The 22,613-nt window shown below is 38.3% G+C and overlaps 1 protein-coding gene across 4 annotated transcripts in view; it reads left to right on the forward strand.

Annotated features, from left to right (window-relative positions):
- TMEM168 (transmembrane protein 168) overlaps positions 1 to 19,406 on the forward strand; it is a 37,410-nt gene extending 18,004 nt beyond the window's left edge. For all 4 annotated transcript variants that reach the window (XM_028127033.2, XM_054726229.1, XM_054726231.1 and 1 more), the window contains exons 3-5: positions 6,346 to 6,488; positions 8,415 to 8,689; positions 17,471 to 19,406. In XM_028127033.2, coding sequence (XP_027982834.1) covers positions 6,346 to 6,488; positions 8,415 to 8,689; positions 17,471 to 18,018 — 966 coding nt within the window. In that variant the 3' untranslated portion in view covers positions 18,019 to 19,406. The remainder of the gene's footprint in view (positions 1 to 6,345; positions 6,489 to 8,414; positions 8,690 to 17,470) is intronic.
- The last annotated feature ends 3,207 nt before the right edge of the window (positions 19,407 to 22,613 follow it).

Consider the following 22,613-nt stretch of genomic DNA (forward strand, 5'->3'; position numbering starts at 1 on the left):
TCATTATTGGTGTATAGAAAAGCCATAGATTTCTTGGCGTTAATTTTGTATCCCGCTACATTGCCGAATTCATTTATTAAGTCTATTAGTTTTTTGATGGAATCTTTTGGGTTTTTTATGTACAATATCATGTCATCTGCAAATAAGGACAGCTTCACTTCTTCTTTTCCAATTTGGATGCCTCTTATTTCTTCTTCTTGCCTAATTGCGATAGCTAATACTTCCAGTACTATGTCAAACAAGAGTGGTGAGAGTGGGCATCCCTGTCTTGTTCCTGTTCTTAGGGGAAATGGTTTTAGTTTTTGCCCATTGAGTATGATGTTTGCTGTGGGTTTATCATAAATAGCTTTTATTATGTTGAGGTATGAGCCTTCTATTCCCACCTTGTTGAGAGTTTTTATCAAGAAAGGGTGTTGGATTTTGTCAAATGCTTTTTCTGCATCTATTGATATGACTATGTGATTTTTATCTCTCAATTTGTTTATGTGATGTATCACGTTTATTGATTTGCGGATATTGTACCATCCTTGCATTCCTGGAATAAATCCTACTTGGTCATGGTGTATGATCTTTCTGATGTACTGCTGGAGCCGATTTGCTAGAATTTTGTTGAGGATTTTGGCATCAATGTTCATGAGGGATATTGGCCTGTAATTCTCTTTCATTGAGTTGTCTTTATCTGGTTTTGGTATTAGGGTGATGCTGGCTTCATAGAAGGAGCCTGGAAGTGTTCCTTCCTCTTGAATTTTTTGGAATAGTCTGAGGAGGATAGGTTTTAGTTCTTCCTTGAAAGTTTGATAAAACTCTCCTGTGAAGCCATCTGGCCCCGGGCTTTTGTTTGCCGGAAGCTTTTTGATGACTGCTTCAATTTCTTCCATAGTTACTGGCATGTTGAGCTGTTTAGAATCTTCCTGATTGAGTTTTGGAAGGTTGTATTTTTCTAGGAATATGTCGATTTCCTCTAGGTTGTCCAGTTTGTTGGAATAGAGTTGTTCGTAGTATTTTGTAACAATCCTTTGTATTTCGTCGGGGTCTGTTGTTATTTCACCTCTTTCATTTCTGATTTTGTTTATTTGGGTCCTCTCTCTTTGCTTCTTGGTGAGCCTGGCTAGAGGTCCATCAATCTTGTTTATCCTTTCAAAGAACCAGCTCTTGGTTTTGTTGATCTTTTGTATTGTTTCTTTGGTCTCTATGTCGTTTATCTCCGCTCTGATCTTTATTATTTCTTTCCTTCTGCTTACACTGGGCTTATCTTGTTGCTCTCTCTCTAACTCTTTGAGTTGTTGGGTTAGGTAATTTATTACCATTGTTTCTTGTTTTTTGAAGTAGGCTTGTAGAGCTATGGACTTCCCTCTCAGGACTGCTTTCATTGTGTCCCATAGATTCTGGATTGTTGTGTTTTCATTGTCGTTTGTTGCCATGATGTTTTTTATTTCTTCCTTGATGTCTTTGGTAACCCAGTCATGGTTTAATAACATGCTGTTTAGTCTCCAAGTGTTTGATTTCTTTGGGTTGTTTTTATTGTAGTTGATTTCCAGTTTTATGCCACTGTGATCTGAGAAGATACTTGATATGATTTCTATCTTCTTGAATTTGGAGAGACTTTGCCTATGTCCTAACATATGGTCTATCTTTGAAAATGACCCATGTGCACTTGAGAAGAATGTATATTCTGTGGCTTTGGGGTGAAATGTTCTGAAGATGTCGATTAATTCCATCTGTTCTAGTGAGTCATTTAGGATTGATGTTTCTTTGCTGATTTTTTGTTTAGAGGATTTGTCCAATGGTGATAGTGGGGTATTGAAGTCTCCTACTATGATTGTATTACTGTCAATCTCTCCTTTGATATCTTCCAGGAGTTTTTTAATGTATCTTGGTGCTCCTGTATTGGGTGCATATATGTTTACCAGAGTTATTTCTTCTTGTTGGATTTCTCCCTTTAGTATTATGAAGTGGCCTTCATTATCTCTTGTTATGTCCTTCACTTTGAGATCTAATTTGTCAGATATAAGTATTGCAACCCCAGCTTTTTTTTCATTTCCATTTGCCTGGAAAACCTTTTTCCATCCCTTTACTCCCAGTCTGTATGCATCCTTTTTTTTGAGGTGGGTTTCCTGTAGACAGCAGATATCTGGGTTTTGTTTTCTTATCCAGTCTGTTACCCTGTGTCTTTTGATTGGGGCATTCAATCCATTTACATTTAAAGTTATTATTGATAGGTACTTATTTGACGCCATTTTTATTCTATACCCCTGTGTACCTTCTTTGCTTCCTATTTCTTTCTTTTTTTTTTTTTTTTTTTTTACAGCAGACCCTTTAGCATTTCTTTCATTGCTGGTTTGGTGGTGATAAACTCCCTTAGTCCTTTTTTGTCTCTGAAGCTCCTGATTTCACCTTCAATTTTGATTGATAGCCTTGCTGGGTACAGTATTCTTGGATTTAGACCCTTCCTTTGCATGACTTGGTATATTTCATTCCATTCCCTTCTGGCCTGATGAGTTTCTGTTGAGAAATCAGTTGCTAGTCTGATGGGGGTTCCTTTGTATGTAACTGTCTGTCTCTCTCTGGCCGCTTGTAAGATTCTTACTTTGTCGTTGGTGTTTGCTAACTTAACTATAATGTGCCTTGGCGTCGGTCTTTTGGGGTTCATTTTGCTTGGAACTCTGTGAGCTTCTTAGATTTGTGTGGGTTTTTTCTTCACTATTTCAGGGAAGTTTTCTGTTATTATTTCTTCAAACAGGTTTTCTATTCCTTGCTCAGTTTCCTTTCCTTCTGGCACCCCTATTATCCTGATGTTGTTTTGTTTTGTATTGTCCCGAAGTTCCCTTACGCTCTCCTCAATCTTTCTAATTTTTGTTTCTAGAAGCTGTTGTAATTGGGTATTTTTTTCCATCTTGTCTTCTAGCTCACTTATGCGGTCCTCTGCTTCATCTAGTCTACTCTTGATGCTTTCTATTGAGTTCTTTACAGCAGCGATGTCATTTTTCATTTCTTCTTGGTTCTTCTTCATTTCTTCTTGGTTCTTACTCATATTGTCGAATTTGTCTTCCATCCTTTTCAGCCACTTTATGACCATTTCTCTGAATTCTTTCTCTGATAGGTTGTTTGCCTCTAAATCGTTTACTTCCTTTTCTGGTGATGCCTGCTTCTCTTTTCTGTGGGGGCTGTTTCTTTGTCTCCTCATGGTCTCTCTTCTCCGGATGTCTGGTTATATAGATTTCTCTCTCTGGCGTTGATTTAAAGGTATAAAATACAACACAACCAGGCACAACAGACAAGGCACTGAACAGAATTGTATTCACGATATTAATAACCTCCAATAAAGGTAACCACCAGAGAAAGACAAATTAGGGAATAGGAGTGGAAGAGGGAGAGTAAAAAGAAAGAACAACAACGAAGAAAAAAAAAAAACAACAAAGAGTGTGAATCTGAACTTGGGAAAAGAGCAGAAAGAAAGAAAAGAAATAACAGAAAAGAAAAAGAAAAGAAAAAAAAAGTAAGAGAGACAAGAATGATACTAAGAGAGAAAAGGGGAACAAACTATATATATGGGGAGTAAACTCCACTAGAACAACCACTATTCCCAGCAAATTCCAGCAACACGAGCCTGGAGATTAATACAAACTGCAACAGCAGCTAATATCAAGTGAGGCAAGGGAAAACAAAAGTAAAAAACAAACAAAAACAAAGCAAACAAAAGAACCAACCAAACCAACAAAAAGAATAATCAAAACAATCTCATAAAAAAGCATAAAAATTCAATCTAATCAACATTCAAGCAAACAACAACAAAAGGCCCCGAGAGAAAAATAATTTTTTAAAGGTAGCGTAGAGAGAGGTTTGTATGGATTTGGAGCAGGGGGTTGGGAATTAGATATATAAGTAGGGTGAAGTTTTAGCAGGGAGTAAACTGAAAAAGTAGGGAAAATCTAAAGCCAGAAAGGGTTAAGATAAACTGGGGACCAAAAGGGGAAAGGTTAGGAGGAGAGTGATGGCATAATGTTAGCTTTGAGATAGGGTAAAGCGATTGTAAGGGAAAGATGCAAATCGAATGTAGGACACTAATCCAAAAATAAAAGAAAGAGAAAATCAAATGACATTAAAAAAAAAAAAGTAAAATAATAGTAATAATAGTGCTGATTGAAAATAAAAATGTAATAATTAAAAAGGTGAAAATCAAGTGAGGAAAAAGAAAAAAATATTAGTTTCTTAAGTAAAAGATGCAAAAAATGAAAATAAAAAAATATGAGAATAAAAAATTTAAAAAATTGAAAAAAGAATTGAAAATTAAAAAATAGGAAGACTAAAATGTGCAGTAGCGGCTGTCATTCACTTCCTCTATTATTCTGTTTGGTACGCCTTTTTCCCAGTCTGGGCGGTATTTCAGTTCAGCTTCATTCCAGGGCTCCTCAGTGTTGGAAGCCAGTCCTGCTTTTTAAGCCAGCCCTGTCTTAATTTCTCGTATTTATTTTTGATTACACCAGAGACAATTAGCGTTTCAGCCCCTGGGTGGCAGTGTTTCTGAATTGACTTCCGGGCCTCTCTAGCTCTTTTTTCTTTTTTTTTTCCCCCTTCTATGGCACTCACTACCGGTTTGTGGAGGTGTGCGCCTCAGAGCTGCCTCTCTGATGGTCACACGCAGCTCTGGCCCCAGGTTCCGAAAAAACACCTTCCCCCTGCAGTCTTTCAGGGTTTCCACCTGGGTTTTTCTATGTGTTGGGCTTAGCAATCAGAGTCGGAAAGAGCCCAGGTGTGCGGACCGTGGGTCTGTGCCCCAGACTAAGGAGCCTGCACTCCTTTGAAAATTCTTAGTCTGACCCTCCTCGTCAGATTAAAATGAGTTGCTTTCAAGAGGTCACTTCTGTTAGCAGCTCAGAAGACCCCCCTCCTCATTCAAGGATCACGGCAGTTCCAACTGCCGCTGATTTTTCTAGGCACAGACCTCCCGGCTCCTGCCGGTCCTGCGGCTGCCGCGCTTCCCTCACCCAGCGCTTCCCTCACCCACCTCGGGGATTAGAAACCGCAGCTTATTTCAGACAAAATCTGACCTTTCCGTGGTGCAGTGAAGAGTTTATTTGAATCCGAATGTTTGCGCTGATAGGGGACCGGTGGTCTGGTGCTCCCAGCAGTTCAGTGTTTGCAGTTGTCGCGGAAAGTCAGGTTTCCACTAAAATCCTCCTTTCCTTGCAAGATGGCGAGGCGCCCGGCGAGCCCGCAGCTCCAGGAGGGGACCCAGCCCCTGTGGGTGCTGCGTGGTCAGAGGAACACTGCCCAGCACTCCCCCGCCTTCTCCTGGAGTTTAGCTGTCCCTTGGCTTGCCCACATACACTCCCTCTGCGAGCCTCTGCTGCTCCGACTCTCCGCCCCAGGAACAGACTCCAAACCCGACTCTATTCCGTCGCCATTTTCTCCTACTTTTTCTTGCCTCCTCTTTTTAATATATTTTCTGCCTCCTTTTTCTATTCTTTTTCGATGCTTAAATATCCTTTAATTTTTTTTTTTTTACAATTTTAAATTTAGTCTATAGAGAGTCTAAAGCTTTTCAAAGGAAGACTATATTATAAGTTTAATTAAATATAAGGATGAAATTCACTTTGATAGTTTCAGGATCTTAAATTTTCTTTAAAATTTTATTTTCTTAATTTCTGCATTTTTCACAGGATTAAAAAGAGGACATTTTCAAAAGTATCTTTTCTGAAAAATAAATATTTGAGAAGTGATTCAGGACATATGGGTTTGTTTTTTTTTTATAAAATGACAAATTTTTAAAAATTGATTTCAGAGAGGAAGGGAGAGGGAGAGATAGAAACATCACTCATGAGAGAGAATCATTGATCAGCTGTCTTCTGCATGCCGCCTACTGGGGATCAAGCCTGGAACCCCAGGCATGTGTCTAACAGGGAATGAAACTGTGACCTGGTTCATAGTCTATGCTCAACCATGGAGCCACAAAATTCTTGATGGGCATATGGGTTTTAACAGCAAAGGATTTGTTTTCTGATTTTTTTCTAAGTTATATCAAGAGTGGTTGTGCTTTTTTGATTGTTTGTTTTTGTATTTTTACTTTGAGTGGGATATTATCTGACAAATTCAAAAATATATGTGCTGTAATTGTTTTGCTAGGACTGCCAGGAACCTTAGAGATAAATTTAGGGTTCATTGCTTATCCATATATTCTTGTCTGCTTCAACTAACAATTGTTTTTAGATAATTATCCTTTTAATTATTTTTGGAAATAGTGCCAAAATTGTAAGTAAATATGCATAGATGTATGTAAATATATATGCATATGTACACATAAATGCATTCCCACTGTGTAAATTTGATGTATTAAATTTCTTTTAGCCAACGAATGGAATCTTCTTGAGCATGTTTCTAATTGTTTTGCCATTGGAATCCATGGCTCATGGGCTCTTCCATGAATTGGGTAATTGTTTAGGAGGAACATCTGTTGGATATGCTATAGTGATTCCTACCAACTTCTGCAGGTACAGTAATCTAGAATGTAAAAATTAGTAATAACTACTTGACTCTTAATATTTTCTTCATATTTGTATGACAATAAATATAAAATATAGCACATTTTTTCAAAACTATAGTATTTTAAAAATATAATACTGTTACATTTTTTATTTATCCCAAGTGTTTAAAAGCCTTTACTCTCAGTAAAATAATAATTTTCAGGGTTCAATTTATTTTATTTCTTTATAAATGTGATTAGGTTATATTTTAGCTAGAAATCGGGAAATATGAATGAATTTTCTAAGGAATCATAATATTTTCTTTGTTTAAGAAAATGTCCTTTGAAACAGCATGGTAAAATATAATGGAATGTAAACTAGACCTGAGAGTCCTAAATCCTAGTTCTTTATTTCCTTAGGGAAATCATAACTTCTCTGAACTACAGTGTCTTTATCTAAATGCAGATGACAATACCTATTCTGCCCATCTCAGAAATATTACGAAGAGCTAGTGAGAATATGAATATAAAAATGCTCTGCCCACTGGAGAATGTCATACAAATACGAGGAATTCAGAAGATTGTCTGTGTGTATGTGTGTGTGTGTATAAATATGTATATATGTAGACATGCAAATATATTTTTGTATGTATATAAATATATGTAATTTATTGTAGTTTATTTCAAAATTTTTTATCCCAAATATATGGTAGATCTGTCTGAATCTATAAATATTGCTACATTGTAACTTATTTAGTTAAGTACCTTTGAAATAGAAAAAAAATGAGTTCTTTGCCATTAGTTAATCCTGATGAACAAGTATTTATCAGACTTTTCCTTGGGGTGAAAGAAACCTGAAATTTATCTAATTTCAAATATTTGACATAAAAACCCCAAATAGACTATTTGTATTAAATATTTTCCTCCATATTAAAGGTTTAATAAAAAGTTGAAAATTCTCATTAGAAGTAAAATAAATAGGTTTACTTTAAAGTAAGATGTGACAGCTTGCAGAAGGAATATGTGGGAAAAGTAATTTGCATGGTTAGATTTTTATTTCATTATAATTTTTGTTTATACATTCTTTTACTTTTTTGTTATCGTTAAGTGATATAAGTATGGAACAAATGTTTTATTCTTGTAATGAAAACTAAAAGTATTATTTGAAAGCTATTGATAATACATGAAGCAAAATGTAAAGTTTTAAAAATTCCTTTTCTAGATAGGATTAATGATTTCCCCTCCCTCAATATCTATTGTATTTTGATTCTGCTAGCTGTAGGACTTGGTTTATCATCTTTATTAGAGTGTCATTTTACAATTGTTCCAGGAACAGATCTAGGTCTTCAATTAGTATTTAGTAGGATATGGCATTTTGACTAAATTTTAATAATTGTTTTTAAATGCCATTTACTAATAGGCAATTTCTTCTATAATTTATTACCTTAGGTTAGTAAAACTTGAACACAACTTTATGAAGATTCCTTTTCAATATAGGTATTACATAAGTATATAATTTAAAATATTGCTTTTATACTTTATTTTTTTCTCAAGAAAGAAAAGTTTTTATTATAGTCCCCACCCATGTTCTTGAAACACATTGGGGATAAAATTAGTATAATTTTGCTTTTAAAATGTCTTGTCCATTGCCAATCATTTGATGAGAAGATCTAAATAAAGAACAAAGAATGTAGTGCTGTCTACATGTGGAGATATATTATCCCACATTTTAGTTTGGTTATTGTTTATTGATAAGAAATAAAATTTTCAAGAAACTAGGCTTTGATTTTCAAAGCTTAGTTCTTAGCATCAGGAATTTTAGGAAAGGTGATTTCTTAAAAAGCCTGCCATTTAGTTAACAGAAACTATTATGATTCTTAGATAATTACTTATAAGTGAAGGATATAAAATGAATGTTTCTTAAACACTGAAATAATTTTTTTTTCCTTCTCAGTCCTGATGGCCAGCCAACACTTCTTCCACCAGAACATGTACAGGAGTTAAATTTGCGGTCCACTGGCATGCTCAATGCTATCCAAAGATTTTTTGCACATCATATGATTGAGACCTATGGGTGTGACTACTCCACAAGTGGACTGTCTTTTGATACTCTACATTCCAAATTGAAATCTTTTCTTGAACTTCGGACTGTGGATGGACCTAGACATGATACATATGTTTTGTATTACAGTGGGCACACCCATGGTACAGGAGAGTGGGCTCTTGCAGGTAAAGTCACCTCTGGCACTTACACTGTTGTGAAAATACACCTGGTGTACAAATCTGTCCTTCACAGGGAAACGTTACATTTTCAGAATTCTCTGTTTTCTACTTTACAGTTTTCCAAGTATATATATAACTTTTTTTCTTTTTTCTAGCATACCTATTTATACCTATTTATAGCATAATTTTAGTAATCTCCAAAGGTTTTGAGAATTATGAGTTACACTTATTGGAAGAAAAAAATGTTTGATTTGATACTTATAATCAATTTCCCTTTAAATTATTTTGAGAATTATTAAATACAGTAACACTTTTCAGAAGCTGATTAACTAAGTTGACTAGTACTTTTAAGTCTCTTAATGTTATGAATACTGACTTTAATAGTCTTTCACATGTAGAGTTTTATTTATCCTAGAAAGCTCAACAAAATTTTAAACAGCAGGTGATGTGATATGGTGGGAAAAGCACTTAGGTCAAGAGACCTTGGTTTTGGTCCTAATTTGCCGCAATAGTGTTATTTTAGGCAAGTTACATAACTTACCTTGGCCTTGATTCTCTCATCTATAAAATGAAGGGTGATATTAAATTTCCCTACCAAGTGAGAAATGAGATCTCTCTATATTATATGTAAACTAGAGGCCCAGTGCACAAATTCATGCACGGGTGGGGTCCGGCCATCCTGGCCCCAATTGGGGCAGATTGAGCTGGGCCTGTCAGGAGGAGGAGACAGCGGGAGGTTGGCCAGCTGGCCTGCCCTGATTGGGGCCCGATCAGGGCCCAGCTGGCTGGGGGAAGGGGCTGTGGGCAGTTGGTCCCATCCGTGGTCCCATCCCTGATTGGGGGTGGGACTGGCTGTGGGTGATGGGCCGGCTGGCCCCACCCCTGAATGGGGTGGAGGGGCAGGTCTGGGATCAGTGCCCTGGGGGAGGGTCTGTGGGAGGTTGGCTGGCCAGCCCCAACCTCAATTGGTGTGGGGGGATTGATAGGGGGCAGAGCAGGCTGGGGGGAGGGGCCGCAGGCAGTTGGCCGCACCCTGCCCCTGATTGGGGTGGGGGGACCGATCTGGGGTGGGACTGGGCAGGGCGAGGGGCTGCAGGAGGTTGGCCGGCTGGCTCTGCCCCCTATTGGGGTAGGGAGGAGATTAGGGGCAGTGCCAGTGGAGGGGAGGGGTCACTGGCTTTTTATATATATAGGTGTGTTTGTTACTCTCACCAACTAGAATAGATACCCTGTAGGTCAAGGGCTTTGTCTTATGAATTATTTGCTTAGCACCTAGAACAGAGCCTGACACTTAGTAGGGGGATCCTTAAGTAATTGATAGATGGATAAAATTGAATGAATCACGGAAAAAAGGAAATTTTCTTGCTTTAGATTAGAAATACTTCTTTTAGGTATAATTATATCCTGCTTTTTTTTTTTTTTTTTTTTTTTTAATATATTTTATTGATTTTTTAACAGAGAGGAAGAGAGAGGGACAGAGAGTTAGAAACATCGATGAGAGAGAAACATGGATCAGCTGCCTCTTGCACACCCCCTACTGGGGATGTGCCCGCAACCAAGGTACATGCCCTTGACCGGAATCGAACCTGGGACCCTTCAGTCTGCAGGCCGACGCTCTATCCACTGAGCCAAACCGGTTTCGGCTCCTGCTTTTTTTCATAAAATAATTTTCATTTATACCAAGGACCCAAACAAAAAATAAAACAGTCAAATATCTAAGTAGAAACAGATATTCAGATCAAAGAAAAATAATAAACATTAGTATTATAGAAAGGCAGAGCTGCCAATACAGGAACTCCAGAAAAAAGGAAACAAACTCCATGTTAAAGTAGAGATGATTTTAAATCACATGGTCTCACTAATTTCATACCAGATTTGTAACCAAGGCTTTATCATAAAAATATTTTTGTAATTTTTGTTTCTGTAAATAAATATTGAATAATCCAGTGTATGTCTAGGAGTAATGGTGAACTAACTTTTATTTATTGGGCACATTTAAAGCACAGCTACTATGCTTACTATTTCATACACATTAGAAATAATCTTCACTTGAAATCCTTTGAGGAAAATACTCTATCACTTAAATTTTTCAAAGGATGAAATGAAAGCTAAAAGTGGTTACGTAACTTATCTATTGCTCATACTATTATAAGTGAGGAATCATGATTCAAGGCCACATTTGCCTGACTCCTAGAATATGTTTTTCCCCATTATACCAAGTTGCCACCAAAGGCAAAAAACGTGAAGGTAGAGAAATGACATATTCTGGTTAAGTAGATGTTTTTGTTAGCATGGTTCACCCATTTTCAAAACATTAGAATGTAGAAGGTAGTCAACATTAAAACTACTTGAATATAATTTATAAAATCATTTTCCTGACCTTAACTTTTTTTAAATATATTTTTTATTGACCTCAGATAGAAAGGGAGAGGGAGAGAAAGAGAGAGAAAAACATCAATGATGAGAATCACCGATTGGCCACCTCCTCCACGCCCCCCACTGGGGATCAAGCCCGCAACCCAGGCATGTGCCCTTGACTGGAATCAAACCCAAGACCCTTCAGTCCGCAGGCCGACGCTCTATCCACTGAGCCAAACCAGCTAGGGCCTGACCTTAACTTTTTAATAACTCAAAATAGAAAACAACTCTTTAATTTAACCTTTATGGCTACTTTAATTTCAGGTAAAGAGTAGCATTCTGTGTACTTCAGAACACAAGAGAAAAAGTTGTCAAAAGATCTTTAGAGAAATAGAATTTCAGACCTAAAAACAGAGATTATTTGTTGAAAACTTAATGCAATCCTACCTAATAAAAGAGCAATATGCAAATTGACCATCACTCCAACACAAGATGGCTGACCCCATGTGGTCAAAGATGTCTGCCCCCATGTTGACACAAGATGGCCAGCAGGGGAGGGCAGTTGGGAGGGACCAGGTCTGCAAGTGAGAGCAGTTGTGGACGATCAGGCCAGCAGGGGAGGGCAGTTAGAGGTGACCAGGCCAGCAGAGGAGGGAAGTTGGGGGCGACTGGGCCTGCAGGGAAGGGCAGTTGGGGGGGACCCAGGCCTGCAGGAAAGAGCAGTTGGGGGGGCCAGGCTGGCAGGGGAGCAGTTAGGCCTCAATCAGGCTGCCAGGGGAGTGGTTAGGGGGTGATTAGGCTGGCAGGCAGAAGCGGTTAGGGGCAATCAGGAAGGCAGGCAGGCGAGCAGTTGGGAGCCAGCAGTTCTGGATTGTGAGAGGGATGCCCGACGGGCAGTCAGACATTCCTCAAGGGGTCCCATATTGGAGAGGGTGCAAGCTGGGCTGAGGGACATCCCCCCTCGCCCCACATGCACAAATTTCATGCACCGGGCCTCTAGTGTTATGATAATAAACTATTTCCAAGTTAAATGGGGAAAAAGGCATATTTTGATGGTCATGCATAAATCCTTAGTTATTTTTAAGTTTTATAAGAAAGTAATCTTAACCTTTTGCACTCGGATGTCGAGATTAAAATTACTCTTTGAATATATCAATAATTTGAAATATAAAATAAAAATCCAAATAAATAAGTTTGTATGAAAAGAAACTCCAGTTTTTTATTCTACTGCCGCGCTTTGTAAAATCTGGGGTATTTAAAAAATTAAATCCCGAGTAGAATAAAGGAATCGAGAAAAAAGCAAGCGAGTGCAAAGGGTTAAAAGTAAGCTTGCTGTTTAGGTGAAGAATTTATTAATATAAACTTTTTTTTTTACCTTAAAGTTTATTTCAAGTAGTTTTTAAAAGATTGCTTGGGAAATAAACTCTAGATGTTCAGTTTACTTGTATTTAATCAGCGTTTTCTTTTCCTAGGAAAAGTAAATAGACACCAAGATAAATATTGTGTGTGCGTGTGTGTGTATGTGAGTGCGCGCACGCATATGCACATCTTGTTAAATTTTTATTTACTATCAGGAATAATTTGTGAAGAGTTTAAAAATGCTAAAGTAGGAGTTTATTGTAAGTAAATGTCTAGAAGTAACATTCTGGAATATTATCTTTATAGTTTTTTGAAGTATGTCACCAATAAGCTGACCATTATGGAATGCCTCTGTTAGCCAAGATTTGTTCCAAATAAGAAAAGCAGCCATAGACAGAATGTGTAACTTTCTATGTCAGAGACTTTATTGTAAAAAGTAAAAACAAACAACAATAGAGAGACCTAGCAGTCCTCCTCATAATTCAGCAACTGTATACTCTCCAGGCCTGAGGCATCTGGCCCCCTTGCTGGTAACCAGGTTGAACCAGGCCCAGAGGCTGAGCCCTCTTTTCAGCCATCAGTTCCTGCCCTAGCCTGCCCCAGACACAGTTCTCAAAGGCTGATTCTGCCTCAGAGATAGTATTGAATACTGCTCAGAAGAAGATGCTGTAATTCCATCTAAACCAGTGACAAAGAGCTCCAAGCTCTGAGAATTTTGTGATAGTTATCTTCTAAAAGTCTTCAAAATAGAAACATCATAATTTGAATTAGTAAGTTAAGAGCAGGTCCAGAACTAAATATCCCTGTGAGAAAGAGAATCTGTATTTGCCCTTTATCCCATACCTTTACTCGAAGTATTTCTTAGAATATGTAGTCGTCTTACATTTATGGGGTTTCCTAATATGGAACCAGATATTTTTGCTTCATGGCTTGAGGGTAAAAAACAATGATGGCTGTGACGAGAGATAGAAATACTGGGTGGGGCAAACGAAGATTTGCAGTTGTAAGTACTCGAAACAAAGTTTATTCTTGTATTATTATTATCATACTAGAGGCCTGATGCACAAAATTCATGCATGGGGGTGGGGGTGTCCCTCAGCCCAGCCTGCACCCTCTCCAATCTGGGACCCCTCGAGGGACGTCCAACTGCCCCTAAGCAAAGGGCAGTCGGACATCCGTTTCACAATCCAGGATTGCTGACTCCCAATTGCTCGCCTGCCTGCCTGCCTGATTGCCCCTAACCGCTTCTGTCTGCCAGCATGATCACCCCCTAACCACTCCCCTGCCAGCCTGATTGATGCCTAACAGATCCCCTGCCAGCCTGTTTGCCCCCCAACTTCCCTCCTCTGCCAGCCTGGTCACCCCTAACTGCCCTCCCCTGCTGACCTGGTAACCTCTAACTGCCCTTCCCCTGCTGGCCTGGTCACCCCCAACTGCCCTCCCCTGCAGGCCTGGTCACCCCCCAACTGCCCTCTATTGCAGGCCTGGTCCCTCACAACTGCCCTCCCCTGCTGACCTGGTAACCTCTAACTGCCCTTCCCCTGCTGGCCTGGTCACCCCTAACTGCCCTCCCTTGCAGGCCTGGTCCCCCAACTGCCCTCCCCTTCTGGCGTGGTCACCTCTAACTGCCCTCCCCTGCAGGCCTGGTCCCCCCCAACTGCCCTCCCCTGCTGGCGTGGTAACCTCTAACTGCCCTCCCCTGCAGGCCTGGTCCACCCCAACTGCCCTCCCCTGCAGGCCTGGTCACGCCCAACTTCCCTCCCTTGCAGACCTCATTCCTCCAAACTGCCCTCCCCTGCTGGCCTGATCTCCCACAACTGCCCTCCCCTGCCGGCCTTCTTGTGGTGGCCATCTTGTGTCCACATGGGGACAGCCATCTTTGACCACATGGGGGTGGCCATCTTGTGTGTTGGAGTGATGGTCCATTGCATATTACCTCTTTATTATATATGATTTTCCATAGGAACAACTATAACCTACTTTTATCTACTTTGTAAATGAAAAATAAGTAGATAATCTGTAATGTACTTTATTAGGGACAAACAAAGGCTTTATAATGCAGTCTCAATTACTTGAACTGCATGAGATGGCTGTTATCTAAGATAAATGTTAAGTACTTAAGTATCTGGGCCAAAAGCCAAATGAATTTTCTCCAATTCATAAAAGAAAGCAGAGCAAAACAAAACAGAAGAGACATCGTTTAAAAGATTGTAATGCTGCCTTAGGTCTCTTGTTGATATTTAAAGAGCATATATATAAGAGACTTAGTGTAGAATGTGCTGAAGAATATTTATTGAAATAGTTGTAAAAGGCAAACTAGTGATCTTTTATGGCAGATAGAATTTGTATAATAGCTCCTGTAATCTGTTATCCTCTTGTCTCTAGAGAAATGTAATAGAATTGGCAGTAATGAAGTTAGCATTTCACCATTTTTTAAAATATATCTTCAGGAAGTATCTATGCCCTAGCAAGTGCTGTTCAGTGGTTAGAGCGTCGGCCCACATACACCAAAGGGTCTTGGGTTCAATTTCTGGTCAAGGGCATGGACTTGGGCTGCCGGTTCATATCCTACCCCCTGTTGAGGTGCATGCAGGAAACAACCAGTTGATGTATCTCTCTCACATCGATATTTCTCTCTCTCCCTTCCTTTCACTCTTTCTGAAAAGCAATGGAAAAAATATCCTTAGGTGAGGATTAACAACAAAAAGTAAACTGTAGCATGTTAACCTTTTGCACTCGACACGGTTAGCATCGGTAGCAGCTCGAGAAAAAAGCAAGCGAGTACATAGGGTTAAAACATTTTTCTAATTATAAAAGTAACATACTCAATGTAAAAAATAATTGGAAAATATAAAAAAATATAGCAAAACCACCTGAAATCCAAACACCCAGAAATAAACACTGCTATTATTTTTATAGATACACTTCTGTGTCATACTTTTATCCTAATTGCATAGGTAATTTTGTCATCATTAAAATTTCTTAATAAATACCATCTATACTAATAAAAGGGTAATATGCTAATTAGACCGGACATCTTCCAGACAAAGCCACGATGGCAGGGTCTGAGGCAGAGGTGGTTAGGGGCGATCAGGTTGGCAGGCAGAGTGGTTAGGAGGCCATCAGGCCGGCAGGCAGAGTGGTTAGGAGGCGATCAGGCCAGCAGGCAGAGTGGTTAGGGGTGATCAGGCAGGCAGGCGAGCGGTTAGGAGCCAGTGGTTCCGGATTGCAAAAGGGATGTCCCAGATTGGAGAGGGTGCAGGCCCGGCTAACGGACCCCCACTCCCGTGCACGAATTTCATGCACCGGGCCTCTAGTTTTACTATAAAGTTCCCTTTAGGTTTTACCATAATTTATATCCATCCCCCTGGTTGTTTCAGATTTTACACTATTTTAGATAGCAAAGGGAAGGAAATCATTATATGTAATTTTTTGCCCCAATATCTACTTTTTTCTTAGGATAAATATCTAGAATTAGGATGATTGTATCAGTGTATCATTGAGACAGAGCCAGGACTAGGGAGAGGTAAAGATAGATGGCAATTGGCTTGGCCATGAAATTTAAGAGGGTGCCAAAAATCAAATAATCAAAATAATATTTTAATGTAACATTTAAAAATCAAAGTTAATGCAAAAGAAAGTATCCACAGTGAACCAGATGGAAAGCCTATTAACTATAAGACAGGTTTATAGCTCAAATTTATTTACTTTAGAGCTTTCTGAGTAAATTATTTTTAATCATTTATTGTTTTTCATGTATAAAACTGATTTTAAAAATAAATTCATTCTAAATTCATTCTTGGTAGAGGGAGGAAGAGTTTCTTCTTAATCTAGTAGGTACCTACGTACAGGATAGGGAACATTATTTTATCAGTGGTGCACAACAGGATTGGCAAATATTTCGTGTAAAGGGCTACATATTTTTGGCTTTTGGGGCCATAAGATGCCTGTTGTTGGAACTACTCAGCTCTGCTGCTGTAGTTGAAAATATCCTCAAATGAAGATTAAAAAGGAAAAAAGAAAAGCAGCCATAGACAGAATACAAATGAGTTTATTTACGGAAACAATTATATGAAATGTAAATTTCATATAATTTTCCCATGTCACAAAATACTGTTTGTTTGTTTTTAATTTTTTTCAACCATGTAAAATCAATCCTCAGCTCTCAAGCTATACGAAGACAGGTAATGGGCTAGATTTGGACCATGAGCCATATTTGCTGTTTTTGATGTAAAAGAATATAAGCTTTCCTTTATAATTTTATTTTTTTCAACAAATACAACTTTATAAAGTAATTTTTTAAAGTAAGATTGCATTTATTTATTCTCACCTGAGGATATATTTTTCCATTGATTTTTTTGGAAAGATGGAAAGATGAACCAGATGGAAAGCCTATTAACTATAAGACAGGTTTATAGCTCAAATTTATTTACTTTAGAGCTTTCTGAGTAAATTATTTTTAATCATTTATTGTTTTTCATGTATAAAACTGATTTTAAAAATAAATTCATTCTAAATTCATTCTTTCCCTAGGGAAAGAATAGAGGTTGAGGAGAGAGGGGAACAGAGAGAGAGAGAAAGAGAAACATGGATGTGAGAGAGAGACATTGATTGATTGCCTCCCATCGGGTCCCAACTGGGGCCAGGTATCAAGCCTGCAACTGAGGTCTGTGCCTTTGACTGGGAATCAAACCCGAGACCTTTGGGTCTGCAGGCCGACGCTCAAACTGGCCAGAGAAATAATTTTTTAAATTTATTGTAGTATATCCCATTTAAAAAAAATTTTTTAATTGAATATATTGGGTTGACATTGGTTAACAAAATTAACATCCCATTTTTTATGTGAGTAACAAGGATGATATATATTTTTTTTCTTTTGGTTCTAGTTTTTTTAACTTGAAGTTGAAAGTATTTTTTTAAAAAATCTTCTAAGAAAATACTTTGAAAAGAAGGCTGTTTTTCTACTCACATATTTAATTTCCAAAATTTAAAGAAAATACACTTAGGACAGAAGGGTATTCTTATTGAGAGGTTTCAGAAATTACTTACTGAAATTTCTTTTGTTTATAGGTGGAGACATACTACGCCTTGACACACTTTTAGAATGGTGGAGAGAAAAGAATGGTTCCTTCTGTTCTCGACTTATTATTATATTAGACAGTGAGAATTCAACCCCTTGGGTGAAAGAAGTAAGAAAAATCAGTGACCAGTATATTGCAGTGCAAGGAGCAGAGATGATGAAGACAATAGATATTGAAGAAGCCGACCCACCACAACTGGGTGACTTTACAAAAGACTGGGTAGAATATAACTGCAACTCCAATAACAACATCTGCTGGACTGAAAAGGGGCGCAAAGTGAAAGCAGTATATGGTGTGTCGAAGCAGTGGAGTGACTACACTCTGCATTTGCCAACGGGCAGTGATGTGGCCAAGCACTGGATGTTACATTTTCCTCGTATTACATATCCACTAGTACATTTGGCAAATTGGTTGTGTGGTCTGAACCTTTTATGGATCTGCCAAAGTTGTTTTAGGTGCTTGAAAAGATTAAAAATGAGTTGGTTTCTTCCTACTGTGCTGGACACAGGACAGGGCTTTAAACTTGTCAAATCTTAGTTTGAAAACCAAAGTAGAATATTATTAAGAGTTCATACTACCAGTTACCACTAATTTGCCAGTTTTTGTACGTTATATTCTTATTTGTGAAAAATATCCTGTTACTTCTGTAGCTGCTCTCCCTTTGTCTTTTCTTAAGTAATTATGGTATGTAAGTAGTTGGGAATAAACATTCTTTTATACTAAAAGTATGTAGAGATTCAGAAAATTCTGACTGTAAATGCATGAGATGTAAAAATAACAGTGCACTTTGAGATGTTTGCTAGAAAGAAAACACTTGTCTGTGCTCTGCAGTGAAGAATTAATTACTCATGCCTTATTTTCTAGGCATAGACCAGGATATTTACTATTTAAGGAAACTGAATTTGCATACAAAAGATTTTTTGTGAACAGTAGGTTGTGTCCAAGTCCATTTGAAAAATTACAAACTCTTTCTTGGGAAAGAAAAAAGTCTACCTGAAATAATGCAAAATTTTCTTTTGTCCATTACATTCAGATGTCTTGGTTGTGACCTAGCACAAATTACTATTTAGATAAAAAAAATTTTTATATAGGTAACTAAGAGGCTGGAGCCTAAAAGTTGCTCCTTCGTGAATTGTTGGGGGCCTATGAAAATACAGGCAATTTTAAGAGTCTTTTTCAGGGTAACCATGTTTTTTTAATGAACAATGTTTTCAGCTACAAATTTCTTCCAGATAAGTTGTCTTCCTTTTCAAAAAGTAATCTTATAAATTTAGCATTTTCTTATTGATTTAGACTATTTGCAGTTTTCCAGAAATTATTTCGATCTCTATAAAGTTAAAGTTGTAAAGTTCCACTCTGAAAATTATTTTTCAAATCTCCATTAGTGATAACATTTTTTTTTTTTTTACTGAAGGTGAAAGGATTGGAAACATTTTTCTTGTAAAATATTATGTAAAAATGTATTTATATTAACAATTTTACTTAAGCATAATGGTGAGGCTGTAATCTTTAAAACTTTTTTCAGTGTTTTGTCTCATTAAAGCAAGCACTGGTCAGGATATCTTCCAAGAGGTAATTTATCTTCTATTTCCTTCTAGTAATCCTTACATTCTAAAGTTTTATCTCTGGGAAAGAACAAAAAGGGAATATAGTTACGTTGGGTAATAATCTAATCTTTGATGTTTAAATGGTGTCACTTCTCACCATCAAAGCCATTTTTCCAGCCTCAGAGAGACGAAATAATGCCCCCACCATTTTTTATCTGGTGACTTGCAAACTGAAGTTTTAGTTAGGAGGAAGTCACTAAGCATCAGGGAACTTGTAACCACTATCTATGCAGCATTGTTGTTATGGTCTAATTATTTCTGTGCTTTGAATATGATTTTCCTAATACTTTGAATAAAATTTTGTTAAAATTTTTTTTATGTAATGACCAAATAACAGTTATTGTATGTTTTAGTATATTGCAAGTGATAGTCAAAAAATGCCTATGCTTTAGAGTTCATGGTTGGTAGCAGGTGGATTTGAAAATTTCTTGGTTAAGTGTGTCTATATCAATATTATCCAAATGAAATAGTATTGTGTTTTATTATTATTCAGAAGTAGAAAAACAGAAAAGCCAAATGTTAAAATATGAGTTTATAGCTATAAAAAAAAGTAAAATTAATGTTAAGGAAAATCCATTTAAAATTTCTGAGCCAATATCGAGCAAATTAAAGCTTTAAAGCATATCTCTTTTTACTCTGAGAGAGTCAAATTTAAAGGCATATTCTGCATTCTTTATAAGTATTAAGATATTACTAAAAATCATATTCAAAAGGTAGAAGGCACTTTCACACTCACAAAACTAATGTTTTGACATTATTTTCTATGAAAGTACAACCAAAAACATTCTGGGCTAAAAATGTGACTTGAGCCAATTTTTTAACCAAAGAATTATGGAATATTCACTTTAGTGGGTTCTCCTACCCAAACAAACAAAATAACATAAATGACTCTTAGGAGATGGTATCTATACTAATAAAAGGGTAATATGCTAATTAGACAAGATAGACCGGATATCTTCCAGACGTCCTTCCAGACAAAGCCACGTAGCTACAAGGGCCAAGGGCCAGCGGCACAGGAGCCAAAAACATACAATGGAGAAAAGAAAGCTTCTTCAATAATGTTAATGGGAAAATTGGAAAGCTCCTTGCAAAAGAGCTATGTGTGCAGTGCTGCAGCCCCTTTCACAGAGGCGGCGCGGGATAGGGGGTGGTGGGACAGGGGGCTGTGCGGTCCCAGTCCCAGTGCTGCCCCGAAGAGGTAGCCACAGAGGCAGTGGTGCGGGGCCGGTCCTGGGACCACACCTCCACAGAGGCTGGACAGGGTGCCATCCGCTGTGCCTCAACCTCCCACAGCCCTTCCCCCAGCCGGCCTGGCCCTGGATTGCCCCCCTCCCACCAGTGGGTGGGGGCAGGGCCAGCACTAAGAAGTGAGGGCCTGAGGGCCAGCAGCCTCGGTGGCCAATAGTGGCAGCAGCAGCGGGGTGATGGGGGCAGCGCCTTCCCCCGATCGACCTTGTTGTCTCCTGCAGAGGGAGGCCAGACTGCAACTTAAGACATACCCTGAGGGCTCCTAGACTGTGAGAGGGGGCAGGCTGGGCTGAGGAACCCACCCCCCAATGCACGAATTTTCGTGTACCAAGCCTCTAGTTCTAAAATGAAGTTGCCAGTTTTAAAACAGTAAAGTGATAGTATAGAGATTCAATATTATGGGAAGGATAAGTTGATTGGTTACTTTTACCTAAAGATTGAAAAAAATATCTGATTAATTTTATCCTGGCCAGTATGGCTTAGTGATTGAGCATTGACCTATGAACCAAGAGGTCAAGGTTCCATTCCTAGTCAGGGCACATGCCTGAGTTGTGGGCTAGGTCCCTAGCAGAGGGCATGCAGGAGGAGGCCGATCAAGTCTCTCCCTCCCTCTCTCTTCCTCTCTGAAATCAAAAAATACATATTTTTAAAAAAAGAATTAGTACTTCAGCCTTTATTTTCTTTATATTTTCATGAAATATCTTTTTCCATCCCTTTACCTTTAGTCTGTGATTCTCATTCTAAGGTGGGTCTCTTAAAGATGGTATATACATGGGTTTTGTTTTCTTATCCATTCAGTTGCCTTTTGTCTTTTGATTGGAGCCTTTAAGCCATTTACATTTAAAATGAGTATTGATAGGTGTGTATTTATTGCCATTTTATTTTTTAAACTTTCTTCTCTTCCTCCTCCTCATCTTCCTCCTTTTTTTTCTTTTTCCGCTTCTTCCATTTCTCCTTCAATTTTATATATTATCTTTGAAGTCTTTTGTTCACAGTATACATTTTTTTTTAAAATATATTTTATTGATTTTTTACAGAGAGGAAGGGAGAGGGAGAGAGAGTTAGAAACATTGATGAGACAGAAACATCGATCAGCTGCCTTCTGCACACCCCCTACTGGGGATGTGCCCGCAACCAAAGTACATGCCCTTGACCGGAATCGAACCTGGGACCTTTCGCAGGCTGACACTCAATCCACTGAGCCAAACCGGTTTCGGCGTCTCCTTCAATTTTAAATGATATCTTTGCTGGGGAAAGTAGCCTTGGTTTTAGGCTCTTGCTGTTCATCATTTGAATATTTTATGCTAATCCCTTCTGGCTGAAACATTTCTATTGAAAAATCAGCTGACAGTCTTATGGGAGTTCCCTTGTAGGTAACTGACTTCCTTTCTTTTTAGCCTTTAAATTTTTCTTCTTGTCTTTTGCTTTTGGCCTTTTAATTGTGATGTATCTTGGTGTGGGCATCTTTGGGTCCATCTTGCTTAGGACTCTCTGCATTTCCTAGATTTGTATATCTCTTTTTTTCACCAGGTTATGAAAGTTTTCAGTCATTCTAATAGGTTTTTCATCCCTTGCTTCTTCTGATACACCTATGACATGAATGTTGTTCATTTCATGTTGTCCCAAAGGTCTTTAAAATATCCTCATTCTTTTTTATTTTTGCTGCTCTGATTAGGTGCTTTTTTTCCTACCCTGTCTTCCAAATTGCTGAATTGATCCTCTGCTTCATTGAGCTTACTGTTTATTCCTTCCAGTGTATTCTTTATTTCAGATATTGCATTCTTCATTTCTCGCTGGTCCATTTTTATGGTTTCTATGTCCTTTTGCATGCTGTTGAGCATCCTTATAATCGTTATTCTTAAATCTATATCTGTAAGTACCATACCTCCATTTCATTTAGCTCTGCTGGATAATTCCATTGTTCCTTGATTTGGAGCCTGTTTCTTTTGTCTCCCCATTTTGACTGCCTGTTTGTTTCTATGAACTAGGTGGATTTACTATGACTCCCAGTCTTGGTAGAGTGACCTTATGTAATAGGTGACCTGTGCAACCCAGTGGCACAATCCCCTTGATCACCTGAGCTGGGTGCTCTAAGAATGTCTTTTGCATGTTATGTGGGCCCTCCTATTGTAATTGAGTCTTGATTGCTATTGGCCTGTTTGTGCATTGGACCAACACAGGCTGGCTGACAGGGAAGTTTAGCCCCCAACATAGCATGCAAGCTATTGTGCAGGTGCTGATCACATGAAGCAAATTCACCTCGGCAGGGTTTGATGC

This window comes from Eptesicus fuscus, chromosome 14 (assembly GCF_027574615.1).
Source record: "Eptesicus fuscus isolate TK198812 chromosome 14, DD_ASM_mEF_20220401, whole genome shotgun sequence".
Taxonomy (NCBI): domain Eukaryota; kingdom Metazoa; phylum Chordata; class Mammalia; order Chiroptera; family Vespertilionidae; genus Eptesicus; species Eptesicus fuscus.